This window comes from Hemicordylus capensis, chromosome 6, assembly GCF_027244095.1.
Source record: "Hemicordylus capensis ecotype Gifberg chromosome 6, rHemCap1.1.pri, whole genome shotgun sequence".
Classification (NCBI taxonomy): domain Eukaryota; kingdom Metazoa; phylum Chordata; class Lepidosauria; order Squamata; family Cordylidae; genus Hemicordylus; species Hemicordylus capensis.
The window spans coordinates 9498434-9524593 of record NC_069662.1 but is presented as its reverse complement, the minus strand read 5'-3'; the positions used below and the strand labels follow the sequence as shown (position 1 = coordinate 9524593).

General features: G+C 49.7%; 2 protein-coding genes and 2 non-coding genes across 15 annotated transcripts in view; 2 read left to right on the top strand and 2 right to left on the bottom strand.

Moving 5' to 3' along the window:
* PLOD3 (procollagen-lysine,2-oxoglutarate 5-dioxygenase 3) overlaps positions 1–12703 on the top strand; it is a 42309-nt gene extending 29606 nt beyond the window's left edge. Inside the window, exons 12-19 of the mRNA XM_053265940.1 lie at positions 110–235; positions 1809–1950; positions 3042–3155; positions 4660–4725; positions 4983–5087; positions 6144–6290; positions 8726–8851; positions 11092–12703. Coding sequence (XP_053121915.1) covers positions 110–235; positions 1809–1950; positions 3042–3155; positions 4660–4725; positions 4983–5087; positions 6144–6290; positions 8726–8851; positions 11092–11247 — 982 coding nt within the window. The 3' untranslated portion in view covers positions 11248–12703. The remainder of the gene's footprint in view (positions 1–109; positions 236–1808; positions 1951–3041; positions 3156–4659; positions 4726–4982; positions 5088–6143; positions 6291–8725; positions 8852–11091) is intronic.
* Positions 1135–1212, bottom strand: TRNAA-CGC (transfer RNA alanine (anticodon CGC)). Its single transcript has one exon. It is a non-coding gene; the product is annotated as a tRNA-Ala (tRNA).
* On the top strand, positions 9023–9102 carry TRNAL-AAG (transfer RNA leucine (anticodon AAG)). Its single transcript is given in 2 exon segments — positions 9023–9060; positions 9068–9102. It is a non-coding gene; the product is annotated as a tRNA-Leu (tRNA).
* A 2000-nt stretch (positions 12704–14703) lies between the features above and the next one.
* Positions 14704–26160, bottom strand: part of ARHGEF15 (Rho guanine nucleotide exchange factor 15) — a 76866-nt gene continuing 65409 nt past the window's right edge. For all 12 annotated transcript variants that reach the window (XM_053265576.1, XM_053265578.1, XM_053265580.1 and 9 more), the window contains 5 exons: positions 24709–24863; positions 23539–23703; positions 22029–22114; positions 18676–18780; positions 14704–17192 (listed from right to left, as the gene is read on the bottom strand). In XM_053265576.1, the coding sequence (XP_053121551.1) occupies positions 17005–17192; positions 18676–18780; positions 22029–22114; positions 23539–23703; positions 24709–24863 (699 nt within the window). In that variant the 3' untranslated portion in view covers positions 14704–17004. The remainder of the gene's footprint in view (positions 17193–18675; positions 18781–22028; positions 22115–23538; positions 23704–24708; positions 24864–26160) is intronic.

Below are 26160 nucleotides of genomic sequence, written 5' to 3'. Positions count from 1 at the left end.
ACCCCGCCCCGTGTTTTCTCCCCAGAGTCTGCAAAACAGCTTGCAGCAAACCTTTCCCTTTTCAGTCTTCTAAGCGAGTTCTGTCTTGCTTCCCTCCCCACAAACTCAGGAAGGTGATTGCCCCCATGATGTCCCGGCATGGCAAGCTCTGGTCCAACTTTTGGGGGGCTCTGAGCCCCGATGAATACTACGCCCGCTCTGAGGACTACGTGGAGCTGGTGCAGGGCAAGAGAATGTGAGTTGCAGTGATGGGTGGGGTGGAGCGGGAGGAGATTTCTCCATAGCTATAAGCATCTGTAGTATAAAGCAGTTTGGGCCTCACTCCCTGACTGGCGTGACACTCCCAGGCCAAATCCCAAAACTACTACTACAAATATTTATATTCTGCTTTTCAACAAAAGTTCCCAAAGTGGTTTACATAGAGAAAGAACAAATAAATAAAGATGGCTCCCTGTCCCCAAAGGGCTCACAATCTAAATAAGAAACATTTATTCATTCATTCATTCATTTAGCTAGCACATTTTTGTGCCGCCCTACAGGCGGTTCACAACAAACATAAGATAGATACCAGCAAGAGTCACTGGAGGGATGCTGTGCTGGGGACGGATAGGGCCAGTTACTCTCCCCCTGCTAAATAAAAGAGAATTGCCACATTAAAAGGTGCCTCTTGGCCAAGTTAGCAGGGGTTAACTTGATAATAGATACTTGATAGATACATGCCATTTTTGCAAGTGGCTTCCAGACCTCACCTTGACTCCCAAAACAAATCCACAATCCCTGAAAAATTCATTACTCTCCCAAGAAATCCAGGAAAACTCTCACATTGAAAAAAAGTATCAGGAACGAGACCTCATAGAGCTAGAAAAAGCCTAGAGTCAAAGACAGATAAGCCATTCATGGGTTGCAAACTGCAAGTCCTTTTACTAGGTAGGGGTGTGTGTGTGTGTGTGTGTGTGTGTGTGTGTGTGTGTGTGTGTGTGTGTGTGTGTGTCAGCTTCCAACCCAGAGGAGGATAGGAACATAGGAAACTGCCTTTACCGAGTCAGAGCATTGGTCCATCTAGCTCAGGGTTGTCTACACTGACCTGGCAGTGAATCTCCAAGGATTCAGGGAAGAGGTTTTCTCAGCTCGACCTGGAAATGCCAGGGATTGAACCTGGGACCTTCCACATGCGAGGCAGACACTCTACCACTGAGCTATAGCCCCATCTCCTAAGGGGAATATCTTACAGCAGGCAGTGCTCCTATGTAGTCACTCATCCAAATGTAAACCAAGGCAAACCCTGCTTAGCAAAGGGGACAATTCAGGCTCACTACTGCAAGACCCAAAATAAGAATTCTGATGTGAACTTATCTCTTGAACTTATCTCTGCCATGGAGTTATTTTAATCCTTGGTCAAAATTGAGCTAGATCGTATCCCATTTGAGAAGGGAAAAGAATACTAAATCTTTGTGTTCAGTTTTCTGTAACTCCATGTTCCCAGGCAGGGTCAAACTTAATGAGATTAAGTGTCCTGTAGTATTTCATCCTCCAGCTCCTTGTGGTGGTGTTTAAAATCGCAGTTTTCACAAACACAGATATGGGGATATTGTCAAGCTATTGATATTGGGATATTTCATGCTATTGCATGGAAACAGAACACTGTGTACTGGATCAAATGGGCTTTCACTCTCAACTGTCGGGGTTCCCCTCCCAACATTTTGCCATTGGAGCAGGGGATGATGGGAGTTGTAGTCCAACAACAGCTGGGGAACTAAGGTTGAGAACCCCTGCCTGAAGATTTCCCTTTTCCCTTCCCTCTGGGGTAGCGGGGTGTGGAACGTCCCCTATATCTCCCAAGCCTACCTTCTACGTGGGGAGACCTTGCGCCGTCAGCTGCCCCAACGCTCCGTCTTCACTTTGGACGACACGGACCCAGATATGGCCTTTTGCAAGAGTGTGCGGGAGAAGGTGAGAAATCTGCCTCCATAGCAGGGCCTTTAGTCCAAGCTTCTGTTCTCTGTGCTCTGAGGTCAGAGGCTATTGTGGCAGGGGATGATGGGAGATGTAGTCCAGCAACATCTGGGGACCCAAGGTTAAGAAGTCTTGCTCTACAGCAGGGGTAGGCAATCTAAGCTCTCCAGCCGGCACAGAAAGTAGGGATGTGCAAACAGGTTCGACCCTGAACCTGTTCGAGGTCGAACAGGTTCGGTTCGACAGTTCGGAGTTGAACCGAACACACTCCCCCCAATTCATTCTGACCTCAGACCGAACTCCCCCGAGATATATATATATATATATATACACACACACACACACACACACACACACACACACACACACACATATATATATATATATATATATATATATATATATATATATATATATATAAAGTTTTTTAAAAATGTGAACCCCCACCCCCAAACCAAACCAGGGGGTGTTCGAGGGGGTGCCGGACCAAACTGGTCCGGTCCAGTTTGAGTCCAGTCCAGACTCAAACCAAACTGGGCCAGCTGGTTCCGTGCACGTCACTAACAGAAAGTTCTTAGCTCACAATAAGTTGTGGTTGGGTATGATGGGAGTTTTAGTTCAGCAACAGCTGGAGAACCTAGATGGCCGCTCCCTGCTCTGTGGACTGTGCCAGTTAAGCTCTGTTTGCTATGTTTGCCCAATTTATTCTACTTCTAGTAGTCAGAGGAGAGGATGAAGATCTCTGGGGGGCATTATACCCTGTCCCTGTGCTCAAGATTTCAACAGATATTTTCTTCATGCACTTCTTGAGCTTCCTTAAGGACTAGTAACTTGCTTTTAAAAAAATGAAAGTACAGCTTTTTTAGAGGTTCAAAATCTACTTCTAATAACAAAATTCTGTGCTCTTGAAGAATATACACAGCTATGCCTAAACCAGGGTGTGTATGTGTGTATGTGTGTGTGTTCATGTGCATGCGTACTCACACGCACACGTGCACACACATTGTATGAGGTGGAGCTTTGCATGGCAGTGCTAGGCATTCTTAACCCCTCTCCCTACCACATTTGGAATTCTTTTCCTTTTCCAGGGCATCTTTCTCCACATCAGCAACCGGGATGAGTTTGGCCGCCTCCTTTCCACGGCCAGGTTCAACATCTCCCGCCTCCATCCTGAGCTGTGGCAGATTTCCGAGAATCCCCTGGTAAGAAGCAACCTGGCTCTGTGCCCTTGTAGTTCCAAGGTGCACTGGGGTGTGATCATGCACACAGCCTCCTGCCTCTACCCACCCTCCAGCGCCACACATCTGATTTCCGTTGCTGCCGAATTCTGCTTTGTGCAGTGTGTGTTCAGAGTCTGTTGCTAGCCTTTTCTGATGAAAAGTTTCAAAGAGAAGCAAGGACTGAATATTATTCACCATTGTTGATGGCATTTTGGGGGGAGCAGTGTGCCTTGTAGAGAGGCATCCGGCAGAAATTCATCAGGGGCATCCAGCAAGTGAGTGGAGGAGGATCACCTGTTGATTTTCAGCCTGGATGCATCCCTTCCCCAGTCCAATGCTGAGCAGAAAGAAAGAGGAAAAGTCTGGGCACATGGAGCCTAATTTGTAAAGCCAGCATAGTAGGCAAGACCACACAAAGCTTTACAGCATACAGGGTGTGGAATATAGGAAGCTGCCATATACTGAGTCAGACCATTGGTCTATCTAGCTCAGTATTGTCTTCACAGACTGGCAGCGGCTTCCCCAAGGTTGCAGGCAGGAATCTCTCTCAGCCCTATCTTGAAGAAGCCAGAGAGGGAACTTGGAACCTTCTGCTCTTCCCAGAGCGGCTTCATCCCCTGAGGGGAATATCTTAACAGTGCTTATACTTCTAGTCTCCCATTCATAAGCAACCAGAGTGGACCCTGCTTAGCTAAGGGGACAAGTCATGCTTGCTACCACAAGACCAGCTCTTCTCTCACGGAAGTTAAGGTGATCACCTTAACTTGCAGTTTCTATGCATCTTAGAGCACGGGTGAACGCTAGTCTTAAATGGAAGGCTTTAAAGATATTTTAATATAGGCAAGAGCTGAGTGGGAAATACCACCTTTTCTAATTCCTGAGGCTTGAATGCACACCCTTCTCACATTCTTTAAGACAGTGTGGTGTAGTGGTTATAGTGGAGTGTCGTGATAAATAGGGAAACCTGGGTTCAGATCTGCTCTCATTCATGACATTCACTGGGCAATCTTGGGCCAGCCACTATTTCTTAGTCTACCCTACCTCTCGGGGTTGTTGTGAAGATAAAAGGGGAAAGAGAACCATGCATACTCCCCTGAGCTCCTTGGAGGAAGGGAAGGATAAAAAAGTATCTCTCTGCAGTCATGTGGTCTAGAAACTTGCTCCTTGTAGGATAGACACGAAGCTGCAGTCATTTGGTGCTCTTAAAAGTGTGCAGTCGAGTCAGTGTCGACTCCTGGTGCCGACAGAGCCCTGTGGGGTTTTTTTGGTAAAATACAGGAAGGGTTTACCATTGCCTCCTCCCATGCAGTATGAGATGATGCCTTTCCGCATTGATCCTATATCGCTGCTGCCCGATATAGCACCAGCGGGGATTCGAACCGGAAACCTTCTGCTTGTTAGACAAGCATTTCCCCGCTGTGCCACTTAACGGTGGTTTGGTGCTCTTGGTGACCCCTTAATATCTCTGCTTTTCTTCTCTGTTCAGGACTGGCAAGACAAATATATCCACGAAAATTACTCTCGGGTGCTGGAAGGAGAAAACTACGAACAGGTAACATCAGCTACCTTTTGAAATGCTGCACTGCATATGGCTCGGTCTCTGGTCTCTCTCTCGTCTCTGTCTCTCTCTGTCTGTCTCTGTCTCTGTCTGTCTCTGTCTCTCACTCTCTGTCTCTGTCTCTGTCTGACTCTGTCTCTCTCTCTCTGTCTCTGTCTCTCTGTGTCTGTCTCTGTCTCTGTCTGTCTCTCTCTGTGTCTCTCTCTCTGTCTCTTTCTGTCTCTCTCACTGTCCCTTCTCTCCTTCCACAGCCCTGCCCCGACGTTTACTGGTTCCCAGTGTTCACCGACCAGATGTGTGACGACCTAGTGGAAGAGGCAGAACACTTCGGCCAGTGGTCCGGAGGGAGGCATGAGGTGAGCGCAATGCTATAGCACGCCCCCGTCTTTTATACCGGCGTTTCTCAACTGGTGGGCTGGTGTGTGTCACACTGACTCACTCTCAGCCAGCTCCAAAAGCGGCAAGTTTAAACTCCCCCCTTCTGGAGCCGACTCAATTCGGAACTCGTTTATAACCCCCTGCTTGTTTTTTCCAGGATGCTCTGAATCATTTTATGCCACACATCTGTTGGGCAGGGCAGAATCCAGAAATTGCCTTAACGGCGGCTAAATTTTGTGCTGCAGCTTATAAGATTAGATGTACGATTTATTCATCCATGAGTGGTGAAACTGATCGTTACGAAGTGCTGGGCTATGAACAGTGGTTATTAAGTTATTGAGTTTTGGGTCACAGGGGTTAGTTTTATGTAGCTCATTATAGCTGGTTGAGTGACTTTGGGTATGATCAAGGGTGGAGCTCTAATAGAGCAGACGGCTTCGATGCCTGGCCTGGCTTTGTGCCTTCTCCTTCCATCAGCCAGGCTCCCAGTAGGGTTACCCAAACAGAACTAGAACTATTCTGAATTTAAGACGATCCCTGTAAAAAATACAGGTAAAGTACAGATGAAAATACAGGTGAAATACCCCACAACAAATGTTGAGACAACCATTCAGGATCACATCCTAGTAGGATTACATAATGGGTCTCCCAATGGGGACTGCCATGTTTGCAGGTGCCCAGTTCACTACAGTGAAGGTGTGGGGGTTAACACTCATTGTATCCACATAATCTCAAGCACAATCACTTGGAAACAAGTCCCACCAGTTTGGAAGGCCATTTATCTGTATTTATCGGAAAGGAAAAAGACCCCGAGTTTGACAGCCCCCCAATTTTTAACGTCAAAGAATTTGGAAAAACCTAGTCTTGGATTCAGGGAAACGTGGCATTAACTTCCCGAAAACATGGTAGAAGCCATTGATGGCTGGGAGCATCAGCCACACGCACACGCACACACACACACACACACACACACACACACCCCGCGAGTGGTGCCTTCCACCTCCCTGATTCTATAAAGTTCTCATCTCCTCTAGGATACCCGGCTGGCTGGCGGCTATGAGAATGTCCCAACTGTTGATATCCACATGAACCAAATTGGCTTCGAGAAGGAGTGGCTTCAGTTCCTGCAGGACTACATTGCACCCGTCACCGAGAAGCTCTATCCTGGCTACTACACCAAGGTACCCACTCCTCAGGTGTGGCAGCGGGGTGGAGGGAGCAGCCACCACTGGCTCAATGAAATGGCACAATTGGGGGATTAGAGGAGTTGGCCATAGAAAGAGCCCACAGGTCAGGAAAAAGCAGGATCAGAATTAAGAGCCTAGTACTTCTACCTAGAGGCAGAAGGTGATGAGGAATGCATTCCCCCATCCCAGCAAGTTTCTAGTTTTCTTGATCTAGTTTCCACTTACAAGTTTCTAGTTCTCTTGATCTAGTTTCCACCGAAGTTACTAGCCCACAAGAGGTGTACACTAACCTCCTTGCCCGCCCACATTTTAGTCGTTTATCTAACCCTACTTGGGAAGGAGAGCTGGTCTTGTGATAGCAAATGTGAATTGTTCCCTTTGCTAAGCAGGGTTCCTATTGGTTTGCATTTAGAGGGGCATCTACATGTGAGCACTGTCTGCTGTATAAGATATCCCCCCTAAGCCTTATGGGGTGGGAAGAGCTCAGTGGCAGAGCATCTGCTTGCATGCAGAAGACTCCAGGTTCAATCCCTAGCAACGGCATCTCCAGAAAAGGTTAGGAAGACGCCTGCCCGAAACCTTGAAGAGCCGCGGCCAGTCAGTGTAGACAATCCTGAGCTAGATGGATCAGTGGTCTGACTCATAAGGCAACTGATTTGCCAAGAAATTTAGGACTGGCAAAAGGAATTATTTATTTTCAGACAACATACTGTATAATAGGAACATAGGAATCTGCCATATACTGAGTCAGACCATTGGTCTATCTAGCGCAGTATTGTCTTCACAGACTGGCAGCAGCTTCTCCAAGGTTGCAGGCAGGAATCTCTCTCAGCCCTATCTTGGAGAAGCCAGAGAGGGAACTTGAAGCCTTCTGCTCTTCCCAGAGTGGCTCCATCCCCTGAGGGGAATATCTTTCAGTGCTCACACTTCTAATCTCCCATTCATATGCAACCAGGGCAGACCCTGCTTAGCTAAGGAGACAAGTCATGCTTGCTACCACAAGACCAGCTTTCCTCTATGTAATTCTCTGCCACAAGATGTGGTGACAGCCAACAGCCCGGGTGGCTTTAAGAGAGGTTTAGATAAATTCATGGAAGAGAAGTCTATCAATGGCAGCTAGGCTGAGGTCTATAGGCCACCTCCAGCCTCAAAAGCAAGATGCTTCTGAATTCCCGTTGCAGGGGAGTAGCAGTAGGAGAGAAGGCATGCCCTCAGCTCTTGCCTCTGGGCTCCCCAGAGGCATCTGGTGGGCCACTGTCTGAAGCAGGATGCTGGGGCCTGATCCAGCAGGGTTGTTCTTATGTAACTTCCTTGGCCCTATGTGGAATTCTCTCCCCAGGGTGCCTACACAATTGCCCTTCATATGAAAAAGATGTTTTGGCTTTCCCAGGCTTCTTAGCAACTATTGGCTGGCACACTGCAAGACGTTACATGCATGTTGCAATATAGAATTGGTGCATCTGCAAGTTTTTAGTATAGGGAGAAGAGTTGGTCTTGTGGTAGCAAGCATGACTTGTCCCCTTAGCTAAGCAGGGTCTGCCCTGGTTGCATATGAATGGGAGACTTGATGTGTGAGCACAGTAAGATATTCCCCTCAGGGGATGGAGCCGCTCTGGGAAGAGCAGAAGGTTCCAAGTTCCCTCCCTGGCAGCATCTCCAAGATAGGGCTGAGAGAGATTCCTGCCTGCAACCTTGGAGAAGCTGCTGCCAATCTGTGTAGACAATACTGAGCTAGATGGACCAATGGTCTGACTCGGTAGAAGGCAGCTTCCTGTGTTGTGCAAGAGCGCTCTGGCACCAGCACAAAAATTGTGCACAGTTGCGCAGTGGAATGACCATTGGAAATAACGTCCCGTAATATCAATTTGTGCCATTTTTGCACTTCCACAACTTCATGAACAATGCTAACAACGCCCATGTACAGATATGCAGCATGTCAGCCAATTGTTTTTTGTGTCATTTTTTTAAACTGCTTTGGCTAATTTGTTGCCTTTGTTATTTAAAATACTCTTTTTGTAGTTACGGGTCGCTTTGCCTGTTTGAAAACTGGGGGGGGAAAGCGACTTTATAATATCTTAAATAAATGCATGGGTAATCCAAAAGGCTACACTGCCCTGACACACCAATACGGCGTAGCGGATAGTGTCATGTGGGAATTGCGAAGGTCAAGATTCAAACACTTCCTCTGCCATGGAACGCCATTGGGAGACTTGGACACATACCCTACCACACAGTGTTGTTGTAAAGAGAAAATGAAAAGAGCCACGAAAAGAACAGAACTTGGGTCTTCACTCCCCATTAGTGGCTGTCAAGTTCTGGGGTCTGCCCAATTCTTACTGTGTGTGTGTGAGTGCCAGCGCATGGACAAGTTGATGTCAGTCCCCCCCTGGCCAATTACACGAGGCTGACTCTCTTCTCCACTTTCTCAGGCTCGAGCAATCATGAATTTCATGGTCCGGTACCGACCAGATGAGCAGCCGTCTCTGCGGCCCCATCACGATTCCTCCACGTTCACTATCAACGTCGCTCTTAACCATAAAGGGATTGACTATGAGGTGAGCACCCTGGGCGGGCAGGAGTGAGGCAGGTGCTGGGGAAAACTTTTGAGCTGAGGGTCCGAGCAGCAAATGAGACCTGAGGGAGGGGCATTAGGATCTGCCTTCCCAAACAGCAGTAGCTTTCTCTCCAATAGAAGCCCATTTCACGTTGATGTGCAATGTGATGGTGGTAGTGTGGCCGAGTGGTCTAAGGCGCTGGCTTAAGGCTTGTCTCTCCGGGGGCGTGGGTTCGAATCCCACCGCTGCCAAACCGTAGCATTTTGGAGAGGAGAGCTGGTCTGGCGGGAGCAAGCATGACTTGTCCCCTTAGCTAAGCAGGGTCCGCCCTGGTTGCATGTGAAAAGGAGACTTGATGTGTGAGCACCGGAAGATATCCCCCTTAGGGGCTGCTCTGGGAAGAGCAACTTGGTTCCGAGTTCCCTCCCTGGCAGCATCTCCAAGTTAGGGCTGAGAGAGACTCCTGCCTGCCACCTTGGAGAAGCCGCTGCCAGTCTGTGAAGACAATACTGAGCTAGATAGACCAAGGGTCTGACTCAGTATATGGCAGCTTCCTATGTTCCAATCTGTGTAGAGCAGAGGGATGTGCAGAACATTCTGCTTCAAACAGGCTTTTTGAGTCAGAATGGTCAACTGTTCCAAGTGCCACTTTGGAATCCAAAATGGCGCTCTTCTGGCCTCTGTGAAGAGCACCATTTTGGATTCCAAAGTGGCGCTTGGAATGTTCCAATGCGGAACACGGTCGTTGAGTTGGAACAAGTGGCTCAACCAATTGTCATGATGGATTTTGCATCCTGGTCTGAGCTCAGAACATTACACAAAATCTATTTCGTACACACTCCTAGTTGAGCAAGGCTTCTCAAACCAAAGGCCGTTATGGCTGGGGCTGATTGGAATTGCAGGCCAACAACATACGGGGACCCCAGGTGGAGATCCTGTACACAAGCAGAAGGTAGATCAAAAATGACAAGGAGCGGTCTGGATGATTCGTCACTCCCAATTGTTTGACAACAGCAACCGTAAAAAGGTGTCTCCTGCCGCCCCTTAAGTTAAGGTGCTGCTATGGAGGAAGTTTGTGGAGGAACCTAGAAATGGATTTCTGTGCAGGAGGACAGTGAGCTCAGTTCTGGTCCCGCAGCCAAATTCCTGGGTAGCGCATGTCCCCAGGGGCAACCTCGCCCTTAACTTTGTTTTGTGCTTTGCTCCAACTGATCCCCCAGAGATAGGTCTCTTATCTATTCATACTAAACGAATAAATGCCTGCAAGTCTGGAGTTGGCTCTGTCACCCCAAAAAAGCAACTGCTCTTTCTCCCTGCTTCCCCCCACCAGGCTTCTATGGTGCAAATCGTTGGTTTGTCACATCTGCATTTAGGGGCTGACATACCATGCAGTCCACCATCCATCGAAACAAGATGCCCCCCTCTGACAGCACCCAGCTCCAAGCATTCCCATTGCTGCAGCCACAATGCTCTGTGTGCTTGCAAGCAGGGGTGGGGTGGATTGAATCAACATTGCTGCACAGGGGGCAGCTTGCTTCGACGGACGGTGGACTGCGTGGTATGTCAGCCCCTAAATGCAGATGCGACAAACCAGAGATCTGGAAACCATGCGGGGAAAACCGGGAGAAAGCATGGTTGTTTTCTTGGGGTGAGGGGAAGAAAGATTGGTGGACTGCATGGAAGTTTGTTTCTGTATGTTTATGGACTGTGTGGTACATTGTGGACTGCATGTTATGTTCTTTGTGGCCAACAGATGGTGGACTGCATGGTATGTCAGCCTCTAAATGCAGATGTGACAAACCAGAGATCTGGAAACCATGCGGGGAAAACAGGGAGAAAGCATGGTTGTTTTCTTGGGGTGATGGGGAGAAAGACTGGTGGACTGTGTGGTATGTTTCTGTTTGTTTATGGAATGTGGGGTATGTTCTCTATGGCCAGCAAAGACGGTGGACTGCGTGGTAAGTCAGCCCCTAAATGCAGATGCAACAAACCAGAGATTTGGAAACCATGCAGGGAAAGCAGGGAAAAAGAGTGGTTGTTCTCTCAGGGTGAGGGGGGGAAAGACTCCAGATTTGCAGGCATTTATTGACAGTATCTCAGCCAATGTCTCCTTTCCATTCATGACCGCTCCCATTAAAAACAAACCATTTTGCTCACTTCCCGACCAGCGGGGATGCTTGTAAAACCAAGACTGAAAATCTCTCTTCCCCCCCCCACCCCACTGCTTTGTATCTCTGCAGGGGGGTGGCTGCCGCTTCATCCGCTACAACTGCAAAGTGGAATCTCCCCGCAAAGGCTGGACCCTGCTGCACCCCGGCCGCCTGACGCACTACCACGAAGGCCTCCCCACCACCAGCGGCACCCGCTACATCATGGTCTCCTTTGTGGACCCCTAACGCCAGCTTCACCCCCCTGGGCCCTGGGGCGCTGAGTGGGCCACAGCAGTCAACACACTGAAAGCTGGAGATTTGGGGGGGTATGCAGGGGGGTTTCCTCCTCCTTGGCCCGACTGCCCCTTTCCTTGGTGCCTTGAAAAAGGAGGAAGATGGACAGTACGCACCCAACACAGCCCTGCCTAGCACTGAAACTGGGTCACCACTAGTGCCAGGAGCCCGTCGCTGCTTCTGGCTGCGTTTCACAAAGCCCCAAGGCAGGAGAAAGACTACCAGTTGATGGAGCCTCTTACTTTTCTGGCAAAATGTCACTCGGGCTGGGTGTGCCCCCTTAATATGGCTCCTACTTGAGACAGCCTCGAGCCCGTTAGCATCTGATCGTGTTAACAGTAGCATCATGATTCTCACAACTTGACTCAATCAAGACAACACTGCATTTATCTACATATCCTGAAGATGGAGGAATCCTACTACTTGCCTTGCCTTTTGCTCCTCCAGTAATCCACTGTCTACTAAGGGACACCGTCTTGTCTAAGCCAGGCTGTACCCCATTTGGGGGTGGTACCTCATTTTTGTCATGCCTGGGCTTGATGAAGCAACAAGAGAACATCTGAGCAACTGCAGAGTAGCTTTTTTTTTTTTCCCCCTCCCATCACCACCACCACTCTAGGCCTGGCTGGAGATTTAGGAAGAAAGGATCTTAGGTGTGGGGCATAACATCCCCTTGAAAATGACACTTTTCTCTGTCTTCAGAAATTACATGCTAGAGCAGACTGGGAGAAGGAAGAAATCTCCCTTTCAGTCGACTGTGGGGAAGGGCGAGATCAGGAGTAGGTGAAAAAGAAATTAAGATTGCTGTGATTTGAAACAAACTCCCACTGTTATCTGCCAACCACGTACTGTCCATATATTTCATGTTGACCGGAGAGAGTTGTCGGAAAAGGAACAGGATTTGGGGGGGGGTCTGATCATAGCCCGGAAGGCCCTCCCCCCAAAACTTTCCTCTCCCTTAACAACTCTCCATGCCTTAAGAGTGAGGCTTGAGTCACTCGCATTCTTCAGAATCGTAAAACACTGTGATCAAGACAGCAGATGCTGCACACACCTGTCTGTCCTCGGGCCAGTCCAGTGGGGTAAAGGTGATCCCAAAGTGCTACTTTTGAAAGGTGTGAATGGCGTCCATGCAGCCGTTTGGGGCAGGGAGAATGCCTCTGTGAGCCTTTGGCGTCCGGGGGGTGTGCTTGACCCAAGAAACGTCCCTGGAGCAGCAGGATAGCTCTGGCCGGCGCCTGCTAGCCGGGGTCTTGCGCAACCTCCCATAACCCTGTGGGCTTCTGGCCCTTGGCCTGGGCTGGCTGGGTGGGGCTGGCCTGTGTCAGCTGCTTCCTGTCTAAAGTGCATTAAGTTATTGGCAACACGGCTGCACAGCACACCAAATAAATCTACATTTTATACTAGAGCCTTATTTCTTTTGTCAACAGTCTTCCGGAAAGGGGGAAAGGGAGCGCAGCCCACTTCATGGCCGAGCTCGGCCTAAAGACGGCTGGAGACTATTTTGCACTGCAGCCCTCTTCGCCTGAACTTGACACTGTACGGAGCTGTTTCCTACAGAGTCAGACCAGTGGCCCGTCAAGCTTAGCACGGTCGACTCTGACTGGCAGCAGCCTTCCAAGCCTTGAGAAAGTCTTTCCTAGCCCCGGATTGATATTAGAGGCACACTTTTTCACATCCAAAACAACTACCTTCTAAAGAGTGCGTATGAATTGCACACACTCAGGAGCTCCCCTGCCCTCCACTGAAGAAAGCTAACTCAGTGCCTCCTCCTACAGAGACACAGCACATCACTGCTGAAAGCCAGCAACAGAGGCCAGGAACTCCTGCAGAGACACACTGGGTAGCCCCTTCCATGGTGGAAGGTGGTGCTTGGGTTCCTGGGAGCCTTTCACTGGGTTCTTGGGCCAGACATAGGAAGCTGCCTTCTACCGAGTCAGACCCTTGCTCTAACTAGCTCAGTATTGTCTTCACAGACTGGCAGCGGCTTCTCCAAAGTTGCAGGCAGGAACCTCTCTCGGCCCTATCTTGGAGATGCTTCCAGGGAAGGAACTTGGAGCCTAGATGCTCTTCCCAGAGCAGCTCCATCCCATGAGGGGAATCTCTTCCAGTGCTCACACTTCTAGTCTCCCATTCATATGCAACCAGGGCAGACCCTGCTTAGCTAAGGGGACAGGTCATGCTTGCAACCTAGGAAGGAGAGCTGGTCTTGTGGTAGCAAGCATGACTTGTCCCCTTAGCTAAGCAGGGTCCGCCCTGGTTGCATATGAATGGGAGACTTGATGTGTGAGCACTGCAAGATATTCCCCTTGGGGGATGGAGCTGCTCTGGGAAGAGCATCTAGGCTCCAAGTTCCTTCCCTGGCATCTCCAAGATAGGGCTGAGAGAGATTCCTACCTGCAACCTTGGAGAAGCCGCTGCCAGTCTGTGTAGACAATCCTGAGCTAGTTAGAGCAAGGGTCTGACTCGGTAGAAGGCAGCTTCCTATGTTCTCCTCTCCTCTCCCACAATCCATGCTCCTCTAGCACGCCATAGTAGACCCTGTTCCACAGTTTAGAGAATTACTGATGGTTGATGGTTTGGGAGGACGACTGGGAACATAAACACAGCTGGGGAAAGAGAAAGAGCTCCCCCTTAGCCTAACCGTGGTGTCGCTTCAGGTCAAATTGCACGTGACAATCAACATGGCTTTGCTGCTTATTTTTAAATTGTAGCCACAAAGTGAGTGCTGGTTAACTCCCCCCCCCCCCATGTCACTGCCCGCCCCGCTCCAAGCTGCAACATGCCCTGGGATGAAAGCTATGATTGGCAACCATTGCTTTAGGATAATTTTTCAGGGGGTGGGGGGTGGTTAACCCAATTGGTGCCCCACAGGGCTACTGGCTGACATGATGCACAGCGGAGCTGCATCAACCACAGTTTCAGGCATCTAAAACAAGGCTGCTGCTGCTGTTGCACAAGAGCGCTCTTGTGCCAATAAGTAAAACTGTGCTTGTGTGACACTATGACCATTGGAAACAATGGTTGTAGCATCATGCAATTTTATGAACTGGAGCAAGAGTGATTTAGATGCTGAGCAGCAGCACAGAAACACTCGCAGTATACTGCACGTCATGTCAGCCACTATTCTTTCAAGGGGAGAGGGAGCAAATGTATGCTCAATATTGCATGTAGTTTGACCTTTAGTATAAGGGTTCCCAACTGTGGGTCCCCTAGCTGTTGGACTACAGCTCCCATCATCCCCAGCCACAATGGCAGGCCATTGTGGCTGGGGATGATGGGAGTTGTAGTCCAACATCTGGGGGACCCACTGTTGGGAACCTCTGCTACACAGCAGTAAATGCACATCCACAACCATCAGCAACCAAGGATGCCCTCTGGAGAAAGACGAGCAGCTCTACCACAAAGTATCCATCATCACGTTCGTTCTTATTAAAAAAAGAAAGAAAGAAATCAAAAATAGGTGTGGGGCACAAAAAGACAACAATGCAAGCCATCATAATACAGAATAAATTAGCGCATCTTTTCCTCCCCCGCCCCATCCCCCCGATGCTTCCAGAGCTTCTGAGGTGGTTATAGAGGTGGGTGCAGGATCTTCTCTTCCAAGATGAGAGTCGGCGGCCGTCGGAGGAATAAATACAAGCTGGTCCATGGCCACATTTCCGGAAGTGGGGTGAGGTGGACTCCCTGGTTGCAAAAACCGTGGGAAACCCAGGCAGGCTAGCACGAAGGGGCAATAGATGGGTGTGGGCGCAGCAGATCAGACGCCAGCACCAGAGGGGAAGAAGTTCACGATCCAGACCTAGGATCTTGTTAGAGCCAGTTGCCCCTGGCTCCCTGAAAGGCCAAAGTGGGGAGGGGTGCGAGTTGGGAAGGAGCGTTCCCACTGAGGTAGACGGGGCCCTGAGCAAACACTGGGCAGGATCGCGGGGAAGCCGCGACAAAGCACTTGCAAAGAGGGCACCAAGACAGGTCCCCAACTTTCTGCAGGTGGTGGTGGTGAAGTCGCAGTGCCGAAAGCACAGAGCTGGCAGCTTTTCTGCTGGGATTCCGGACAAGGTCTGGACGGAAAGTTTCCGGCCGAGCGACAAAGCGTCCACGCTCCAGCTGTGGCTGAACTCCAGCGACCATCGCCCCTGAATACTGACCACTGTGGCTGGGGATGATGGGAGTTGTAGTCCAAGAACAGCTGGAGGGCCGAAGTTGGGCAGCCCTGCTCTAGAGGCAGGGATGGGAAACGGGTAGTAGCTCAAGAAGAGGGATCTGGACCACCACATTATGTTGGCCAGAAAGTGAAACCCGTTACTGGCTCCCTACCAGGCGCTGGGGCGGTTCAGACACACGCTTAGTTCGGCTCAGAGCAGATGTGACTTGGTCTAGGATTAGGTTTTCTGGTTTTATTCCATAAATGGCAGCTGGATCAGGCCCCAAGAAGATCGGGACCACGTGGGGAGGGACCACGTGGGGGGACCACAGTGGGGAGGATTACTGAAACCTCTGCCATGGTCCCGATCCGGATCCGTTCTCTCCCCCCTGGCTATTTGCCTTAAAAATACAGCTCCAGCCTGGAACTGCGAGAGGGCCAAATGGTTAAATCCCACCCCCCATCCCATACACAGTCCCAATCCAAGGGAGGCCTGATCCAGCTGCTGCCTACTGAATAAAAAACAAGCACTATAGTCTAGATCAGAGATTCTCAACGTAGGGTCTCCAGCGGTTACTGGACTTCAACTCCCATAATCCCCAGCCCTAGTGGCCTTCACTTGGGGATTATGGGAGTTGAAGTCCAATAACAGCTGGGGACCCAACGCTGAGAATCCCTGGTCTAGATCACAAGCTAAAAGTTAAGATGGAGTTTAACCTTTCACCGGATGGCATTCCTCTTTGAGGAGAGAAGGAACCAGCCTACATGGCCTCCTTCCTTGCAATTCCAGCGTAAGGTGTAAAGCAGGTGCCAGACGCCCGGATCGGGCAGTCCTTCCTGCCCAGAAGAGAGGAAGGAGGAGCACGAAACATTCTCTTTGGTGCGTCAACCAAGGGAAGGCATGGTGCCTCCTCATGAGGAAGACCACCAGCTTGGCTACCATTTCAATAATCCCTCCGAATACAGGGAGGGGATGAGAAAGATCTCCCGCCCTACTGAAGCTGCTTGGATTAGGCACTCCCACCACTGAATTGTCTACCTCAGCATTCCTGCTTTGGCAATGGCACCCAAAGAGGAGAAATTCCTGCTTCCCCATGTAGTACGGCTAGAGCAGGTCAACCCCACTGATTCCCCACCCCACACCCCTGGCCTTGGAAACTGGTTGTCACTGCCCTTCGGTCCCAAGATCCTATCCAAGGGAGGCGATCTCTGAGGAGTCAGGACCAGTTCTTGGAAGTAACAGAACCATAACCAACAACACCTCTGTCCACAGTGCAATGGAGATGCTGACAGTCTACCGCCCCCTTGTGGCTCAAACGGGCAGCGAAGGCGTCTTTGGAAGTGTGCCTCTAGCACCTCCTGTGGCCTGGTTAGGGCATGACAGCTGTTCTCCTCTTCAGCCAGCAAGGCAACACTGCACCATCAACCTCCGGCGCCCCCCTGTGGCAAGGCTTCTCCTGCACCCAGCAGAGTGGAATCTGAACTTCGTTTCAGCCCAGCCCGGAGAGGCACATGCCTAGGCTGGCATCTCCGGTGTTCCCGCTGGTCACACGGTGCTGGCCATCTCAGGCCGAGCTGTACTTGTTCTTGAAGTGGCTGGTGCGCGTCAGCTGCAGCTGGCGGGCCGCCTGCAGGACGCGGTATCGCTCCCGGAGGTTGCGCCGACGCACGTGCTCGTTTGTGATCTCCTGGACGTAGCGCGAGGGGAACCAGCCCTTCTTGCCGTCAGCGAGGCGGACGCCCTCGTACCAGCCTGAAATGGGGGCGAAATGGGGATTAGCAACATCTCACTGGGCTTTTGTTTTCAGATCCAGCCTGGTTGGATCAGTTCACCTCTCACAAACAGAGCATGAAGTAATGGCCTCCCTTTTCTGCTCGTCTCTGGTACCTGGTCTTCAAAGGTACACTGCCTGTGAAGATGGAGGTTCCATTCTTGGCCCATTAATAGCTGCTGATAGCCCTGCCCACCATAACTTGATTTGACCATCTTTTCAAGTGCCTTGCTCCCCATGTCCCAACCCAAAACCTTAAGATCTTCTTCGGAGGCCCTCCTCCGGGTGCCGTTGCCAAATAAGATGAGGTGGGTGGCTACTAGGGAGAAGGCCTTTTCGGTGGTTGCACCCTGTTTATGGAATAACCTCCCCAGTGAAGTTCTCCTGGCTTCAGCACTTTGTTCTTTTAGACGTCAGGTAAAGACCTTTTAGTTCACTCAGGCCTTTTAACTTTCAAATTTTGATCATAACCGATTCTAAAAGAAATGACTTTTAAATTTTGTATTGTATTTTCAGTCAATCAATCTTTATTGGTACAGTCACAGACCAGAAAATATTTTGTATTTTCTTTTCCCTTTTTGGTTTGTTATGATTTAATGTGTTGTGTGTTTTTAATCGCATGTTTTAATGTTGTGTTGTAAGCCACCCAGAGAACAATTTGCTATGGGGAAGATAACAAAGTTTATTAATAATCATTGTCGTTGTTGTTGTGTTGAATCAGACCAAAAGGTCCACTGTGTCTCATGTTCTGCTTCCAAGAGCGCCCATTCCTACCAGTGTTCCCTCTAACAGGAATTCCCAGATGTTGTTGACTACAACTCCCAGAATCCCCAGCCAAAGTCCACTGCAGCTGGGGATGCTGGGAGCTGTAGTGAACAACATCTGGGAATCCCTGTTAGAGGGAACATTGATCCCAACACCTCAGGAGAGCCCACAAACAGGATACAAAGGCCACAGTCCCTTCCCACTATTTGCATTCCCCTTTGCGCTGGCACTCAGAGGTATACTGCTACTTAACATGGATGTTCTATATAGCTGTCAGGACTAATAACCTGTGATAGTCCTAACTCTCATGATTTGGGGCTGATATGTGGAATGAGGCAACCTGGGCAGCATTGCTCAAACTTGGGTGCCCAGAGGTTGTTTTGGACCACAACTCCCATCATTCTTCAGCCATTATGGCTAGAGATGATGGGAGTTGTAGTCTAGCAATTTCTGAGATCTCAGCAGTGGGTCCCCTGCCAGGGATGTGTCCCTGCAGCTGCTTGCCACACTGCACATCTCCTCCCCCCAAAACTGGCCCTGGGGTAAAGCTCTCAAGGACATGGGAACTAGAGGCCTCAGTTACTAAAAACACCACCTCCACATTAAGAAGACACATCCTTCGGGCCCCGGGTGACAGTTCTCCTGCAAATGTTTGGTAATGTACCCTCTTTGTCAAAAGAGAAAAACAGCCTCACTGACCTTCGTTGGTTTTGCGTAGCACGTTGACGATGTCCGTCGGCTCCAGGCTCAATTCGTCTGCCTGGACGGCCCCGTAGGTTTCAACACACTGCACCTGGGGGCAGTCTGTGGGGAGAGGGAGAGAAAGGCAGGCAGGCATCAGCATATGGAAGCATGTTTCTCTAGTAGAGGGGGTTCTCAAACAAGAGTTCCCAAATGTTGGACTACAACCCCCATCAATCTCTGCCACAACGGCAGGGGATAATAGGAGTTGTAGTCCAACACGAGTGTACAGAAACCGATGAGAGCTGGCTTCCCATCCTCTGCATGATGTATTCTCTCTCTCTGTGGAGAACGGAAGCCACATCCATGCGAGTCTGATGAATTTGTAAATGCTCAAGCCACTGGCACCAACTGGGCCTGCCTGCCTGCTTTTGTCGATTGCCATCTGGAGCCAGCGTGGTGTAGTGGTTAGAGTGCTGGACTAGGACCGGGGAGACCCGAGTTCAAATCCCCATTCAGCCAGGAGACTTGCTGGGTGACTCTGGGCCAGTCACTTCTCTCTCAGTCTAACCGACTTCACAGGGTTGTTGTGAAAGAGAAACTCAAGTATGTAGTACACCGCTCTGGGCTCCTTGGAGGAAGAGCGGGAGATAAAATGTTAAATAAATAAATAAATAAATAAATCTGATTGGCTGACAGCACTGTTCCCTCTAAGGCATGCGCACGTGCATGCGCTCACAGGTTTTCTGATGGCTCAGGTTGGCTCAGGTTGAATTAGAAAGGCCCCACTCTGAATGCATGTGCACACACAGTGCCTTGAGACTGCTGCCCAGAACAAAACTCATTCCGCACAGAGATGGGGAAAAAAAGAAAGAAAGAAAGAGGGACCACTAGCTGATGCTTCTGCAAATCCATTTCTTTGATGCCTTGGTCAGTTGAGCAGCACTAAGCACCCTGAGTATTTAAGATGCTCTTCCCCTTCCTGCATCCTTAAGTGCAAGGCCTCGACACCTCACACCAAAACAAGGGAGGCTGCAGCAGTTTCCCGCACCGAGGACACCATAACCCTCCCTCCTAATGCAGATTCTGAAGATCCTTCCCCCTTTTTCCAGGTAGCCTGTCTAGTTAAGAGCGGGGTGGAGTTTGCTCAGGTTCTTAGCACACTTTCTGGAGAGCAGTGAGCTCATGAAAAAGGAATCAGAGGACTTACAGGGAAAGAGCTCCATCTCCTTCGTCATCTTGTTGCCCTTGCCTGAAGGGCAACACAGGCCTGCAACCATGTTACCTGGAGAGATGGCTTGAACTCTCAAGATGTTTTCCTTGATAACCAAGATGCAAGGTCATCTGGCCTGGTTTACGTCATAGGAAGATGACTGCTGTGCTTTCCTTTTTAAAACTTTTGTTCCTTTCTTTCCTTCATCTGTATCATTAATTTGTATTTTCCTTTAATATGTAGGAATTTGCTTTTTTACTGCTTGGACATTGGTTTCACATGTTGTTCTACCCATCCTGCTGAGTTCATGATACTAAGATTTTGGGAGCCCTCATTCCCAGGAAGGTCAATTTTCCAAGAGTTTTGGGACCATTCAATAATATTGGGGTACAGCCTTCTGGTTTTTTGTATGAAGAGCAAGCATGGTATAGTGGTTAGAGTGCTGGACTAGGACCGGAGAGAGCCGAGTTCAAATCCCCATTCAGCCATGATACTAGCTGGGTGAATCTGGGCCAGTCACTTCTCTCTTAGCCTAACCTACTTCACAGGGTTGTTGTGAGGAGAAACTCGAGTATGTCGTACACCACTCTGGGCTCCTTGCAGGAAGAGCGGGATATAAATGTATTGTATGTATTGTATGTAAATAAATAAAAATAATTAAATAAGAGGCTTCATACCAAAAGTTAAGTCTTAAATTCGTAGGTGGAGGCAGCAGATGATGGGTGAAGGGGGGGCGTGCTCTTGAAACAGCAGTCATAAGATAAGGGGACAAGTTCATATGTGTGGATTGGTAACTGGTTGAAGGACAGGAAACAGAGCGTAGGTATAAATGGAGAGAAGATGTAGGGTCCCCCCGGGATCTGTACTGAGACTAGTGCTCTTTAACTTGTTCATAAATGATCTAGAAGTTGGGGTAAGCAGTAAAGTGGCCATATTTGCAGATGACAAACTATTTAGGGTTGTGAAAAAGGATCTCTCCAAACTGGGTGAGTGGAAGACAAAATGGCAAATGCAGTTCAGTGTAAGCAAGTGTAAAGCAATGCATATTGGGGCAAAAAAAACCCAACTTCATATATACACTGAGCTGTTAGTGACTGACCGCAAGAGAGATCTTGGGGTCATGGTGGACAGCTCATTGAAAGTATCAACTTTCAATGTGTGGTAGCTGTGAAAAGGGCTACTTCCATGCTAGGGATCATTAGGAAGGGGACTGAAAATAAAAATGCTAATATTATCAAGTCCTTATACAAATCTATGGTGTAGTCACATTTGGAGTACTGCGTACAGTTCTGGGCACCATATCTTAAGGACATTGTAGAAATGGAAGAGGGCAACCAAGATGATCAGGGGCCTGGAGCACTTTCCTTATGAAGCAAGGCTACCGCATCTGGGGCTTTTTATTTTGGAAAAGAGGTGACTATGGGGAGATCTGATAGAGGTGTATAAAATTAAACACGGGGTAGAGAGAGTGGACAGAGAGAAAACCTCCCCATCCCGCAACATTACAACCAAACCAGGGGTCATCCCATGAAACTGAAGGCCAGGAAATTTAGGACCGACAGAAAGAAGTACTTTTTCCACACAGTACATCATTCATCTATGAAGTTCTCTGCCAGAGGATGTGGTGATGGCCACTAAACTGGATGGCTATAGAAGGGCTTAGACAAATTCATGGACGGAAGGTCTATCAATGGCTACTAGTCTGAGGGCTATAGGCCAGCCTCAGAGGCAAGATGCCTCTAAATACCCATTGCAGGGGAGAAACAGCAAGAGAGAAGGAATGCTCTTGCCTGTGGGCTTCTCAGAGACATCTGGTGGGCCACTATGTGAAACAAGATGCTGGACTAGATGGGCCTTGGGCCTGTTTTTAGAGGGCTGTTCTTAGAGGGGTAAAATCTCTCTTGGGACCTGTGATTTCGACACTCTCCACTATCAGCTGACATGTTTGGGAATCCTGTCCTGGAATGTTTTTCAAGGCTTTTGCCAATGTGGCTGTGGATGATGGATGCTGTAGTACACAATAAGGCCTAAGCCTGCTTGAAAGCAACAGACAAGGAGGCAATATCCGGCTAGTTATAGTACAACTAGCAAGAAATGCATTTCAAACAGTAGTAAAAAGGGATGGAGGAGAGAGAGAGAGAAAAGCAATGGGTCTTACCCCAGTCCTCATATATGGTTTCCTGTTTGCTGTTGGGCTGGGATTCGTGGCGGGGAAAGGCACCCATCCAGCGGTGCATATCTGACCTGAAGCCAAGGACAAACCCATGTAAGACTGTGGGGTAGAGAAGAGTCTTTAGCCATGGTGGGCCTGCTTGGAGAAAAAGTAACTCAAAAGAAGGGCAGGCCTTGTAGCAAGGAATTCCGCAAGTTAATTCTGTGCAGTATGGAGAAGCTTTGGTTTCCCCTGAACCTATCGCCAGTCAGAACTTGGTGGCATGTTACACGCACTCCTCTGCCCTGAAACCGGAGGTTGCCCGCCCAATGTTGGAAGATCATCTACGGGATGATTCCCAGCTTCGGGATTTACCCTCGGGTGAAGGCGGCCTGTGTTGCAGTCCCTCCACCATTCCTATCCCCTATGTGTTGGTTGGAGGAGATTCTTCAGAATCCTCAACAGACAGAGATCTCAATTAGGAAAATAGACAGCTGCTTTTTTACTGAGTCAGACCATTGGTCTACCTAACTTAGTATTGTCTACCCAGACTGGCAGCGGCTTCTCAAAGGTTACAAGCAGGAATCCCTCACTCAGCCCTATCTTGGAGATGCTGCCAGGGAGGGAACTTGGAACCTAGATGCTCTTCCCAGAGCGGCTCCATCCCCTAAGTGGAATATCTAACAGTGCCCATACATGTAGTCTCCCATTCAAATGCAAACCAGGGCATGTCCTACTTAGCAAAGAGAACAATTCATGCTTGCGACCACAAGACCAGCTCTCCTTCCAGGACTGCTGGAAGAATTCTCTGTTTGCAAGTCAAATGACGACTCCATAGGAACTTAAGAACATGGGAAGCTGCCATATACCGAGTCGGACCATAGGTCCATCTAGCTCAGTACTGCCTTCACAGACTGGCAGCGGCTTCTCCAAGGTTGCAGGCAGGGATCTCTCTCAGCCCTATCTTGGAGATGCTGCCAGGAGGGAACATGAAACCTTCTGCTCCTCCCAGAGCGGCTTCATCCCCTGAGGGGAATCTCTTCCAGGGCTCACACTTCTAGTCTCCCATTCAAATGCAACCAGGGCAGACTCTGCTTAGCTAAGGAGACAAGTCATGCCTGCTACCACAAGACCAGCTCTCCTCCCTCCATTCATTCCTTCCATACAGGTTAGGAACATAGGAAGCTGCCATATCCTGAGTCAGACCCTTGGTCCATCTAGCTCAGTATTGTCTACACAGACTGGCAGTGGCTTCTTCAAGGTTGCCAGCAGGAATCTCTCTCAGCCCTATCTTGGAGATGCTGCCAGGGAAGGAACTTGGAGCCTAGATGCTCTTCTAAGAGCGGCTCCATCCCCTGAGGGGAATATCTTACAGTGCAAACACTTCTAGTCTCCCTTTCGTATGCAACCAGGGCGGATCCTGCTTAGCTTAAGGGGACAAGTCGTGCTTGCTACCACCAGACCAGCTCTCGCAGTCGTTTCCTTCTCTGCTCCCCCTCCCCATCCGGCCACTCACTGCGACGGAGCACGGCAGAGGCGGTCACTACTCCGGCCTTGGTGATTCTCCAGCAGCGTCAAGTAGAAGTTGTTCTCGGCATTCTGGCCCGCTGGGGCTTCCCCACAGCCCTGGGCCTGAACTAGTGAGCGGTGGGCGTAATCCAGCACTACGAAGCGTTCCGAGCTGCAGAAGAGGGGGTGAAAAATACAGACAAGACATAAAAAAAATAAGCTGCCAGTCCTCAGTGTGCATGTAAATACCATTCCCTTCTCGGTAGCTTAAAACAGGGATTCCCAACCAGGTGTGGCTGCACTACAACTCCCATCACCCACAGCCACAATAAACTGCCGCTAGGGGTGATGGGAGTTGTAGTTTTGCAAGGTCTGGAGTACTACCAGTTGGGAACCCCTGGCTTAAAACACTGGCTTCCGCTCTGTCTAACCAGCAGGGGTGGTCCTTTCACGCCTCAGGCGACGGGGGTGTCGAGATACCCCCTCTTGCTGCCATCAAGGTGGCTTGGGGGGCCTGACCCAACCCTTGCAAGGAGTGCCTCTCCGCACCCACCTTGCAAAGCGGCAGGAAGAGAGGAGGTGGCTGCTGGAAACCTCCCCCCTCCTCCGCACCCCACTTCCAAAGCTTGCAAGAGTCAGTATTGAAAGGGGGCTGGGCCCTTGTCCTGGGCCCTTGCCTGGTCCCAAGACAAGGCAACATTTGGCCTCTTATCTGCAGTGACATAGTACCTTGGGTCGCCCTGCCAAGCCGGGTGGTGTGTATTCCACAATCACACCATGGCAGGCCTCAGAAATAGGCACGGGCCGGGGGTGGGGGCGGAGAGCACAGCATTCCGGTGATCTCAGGTCTCTCTCTTTTTCAACCAAGTTTCTAGCCCTCAAGGCCAAGACAACAGGTTTGAAAACCTGTGGGCAGTAACTGATCCGCAGAAGTCTCAGAAATCCGCATAACAGGGACAGGTTGCCGACTTTCAGCTCCCCATCCTATTTTTCTGATCCATGATCCGCTCCGGGGGCCTCCACATCTCACTATCCTCGCTACTCCTCATTTTGAACCCTATATACAGCAGGCAGGCAGACACCGCCCCCCCACCACCACCTTTAACCTTTGACCCCCAAGGCCATGCCTGTCTGGTCACCACTCACCCATTTTTGGGCAGAAGGGATTCTGGCTCACCTCTTGCGCTGTGTGATGAGCAGCAGGTCGTTGAAGAGGAACAGGTAGATGGGCACCAATTTGGGCTTGGTGCCAAAGATGGTGCCCCGATGGACCACTTCCAGCAGCTCGCCCTGCTTCAGTAGCTGCCGGCTCTGGGAGATGATGGGCACTGCCTGAATCACAGGGGGGGGGGAATCAAAGAGGAGTTGGAAAGGGTCCCCCCAAAGGCCATCCAGTCCAGCCTGCTGCTGCAAGCAACAAAAGTCGGGCCTCCCCATCACTGGAGCAAATTCACCCTATAATATAGTGGGAAGAATGTGTCCCTCCCGGAGCATATGGGAGAAAGTTGGGTGCACAGGCAGGGCTGGCCTGCTACCTTCGCCACTGGGAGGGACATGTCCTTCCGGGTGCCTTATGGGATGAGTCTGCCCCAGAGTTTGAATTCCCTGCTTTTGGAGCTCATGCACCACGAGTCAGCATGGCACACTGTGTTGAAACTCTAAGCAGAACTTTGAATGACTGATACATGGCAGGAGCAGCAGACGAGAGAGGTGGTAGCCAGCATGACTTGTCCCCTTAGCTAAGCAGGGTCTGCACTGGTTGCAAATGAATGGGAGACTTGATGTGTGAGCACTGGAAGATCTTCCCCTCAGGGGATGGAGCCCCTCTGGGAAGAGCAGAAGGTTCCAAGCTCCATCCCTAGCAGCATCTCCAAGATAGGGCTGAGAGAGATCCCTGCCTACAACCTTGGAGAAGCCGCTGCCAGTCTGTGTAGACAATCCTCAGCTCGATGGACCTATGGTCTGACTCAGTGTATGGCAGCTGCCTATGTTCCTATGAGGCTGGGGGCAGTATTCCCTATAAGAGGGATACCTAGGTGTTGACTACAATTCCCATCATCCCTAGCTGCAAAGGCCTTTGTCTGGGAATGATGGGAGCTGTACTCAACCATATCTGGGAATCCCTTTTCTAGGGAATACTGGCCTGGGGTTAAGAATCTTCAGGTTTTAAGCAAGGTTTGTAATACAATGAGCTCTGTTTATTTATCTTTGGCAATAATAATTAAAAGGAGGATTACAATTATATCATTGAGTTCAGCGTAGTAGAATCTGTAACCTGCAAATAGTTTTCAAGCACACCGGTTGGGAAACGTAGATCTAATCAGTGTGGTCCACAAGACACCAGCCTATGCAAACCAATGTGCTTCTAACAAAACAGGTACGCCACGGAAATGTACATGCAGAGCAAACTGTTCCAGAGCACTCATGCAAACAGATGCACAGAATTCTGGTGACTTAAAAAGAGGCAGCCAATCCGGCCATAGAGGCAGACCATGCAACCTCCCAGGGCACCAAAATGCCAAGGCAACCCAAACCCAGTCATGTAGATAATGTCTTGGAGAGAGAAAGGAAGAGCAGAAGAGAGATCCACTGCATTTGGAATGGGTGTCTGACTGGTCAAAAAGATATG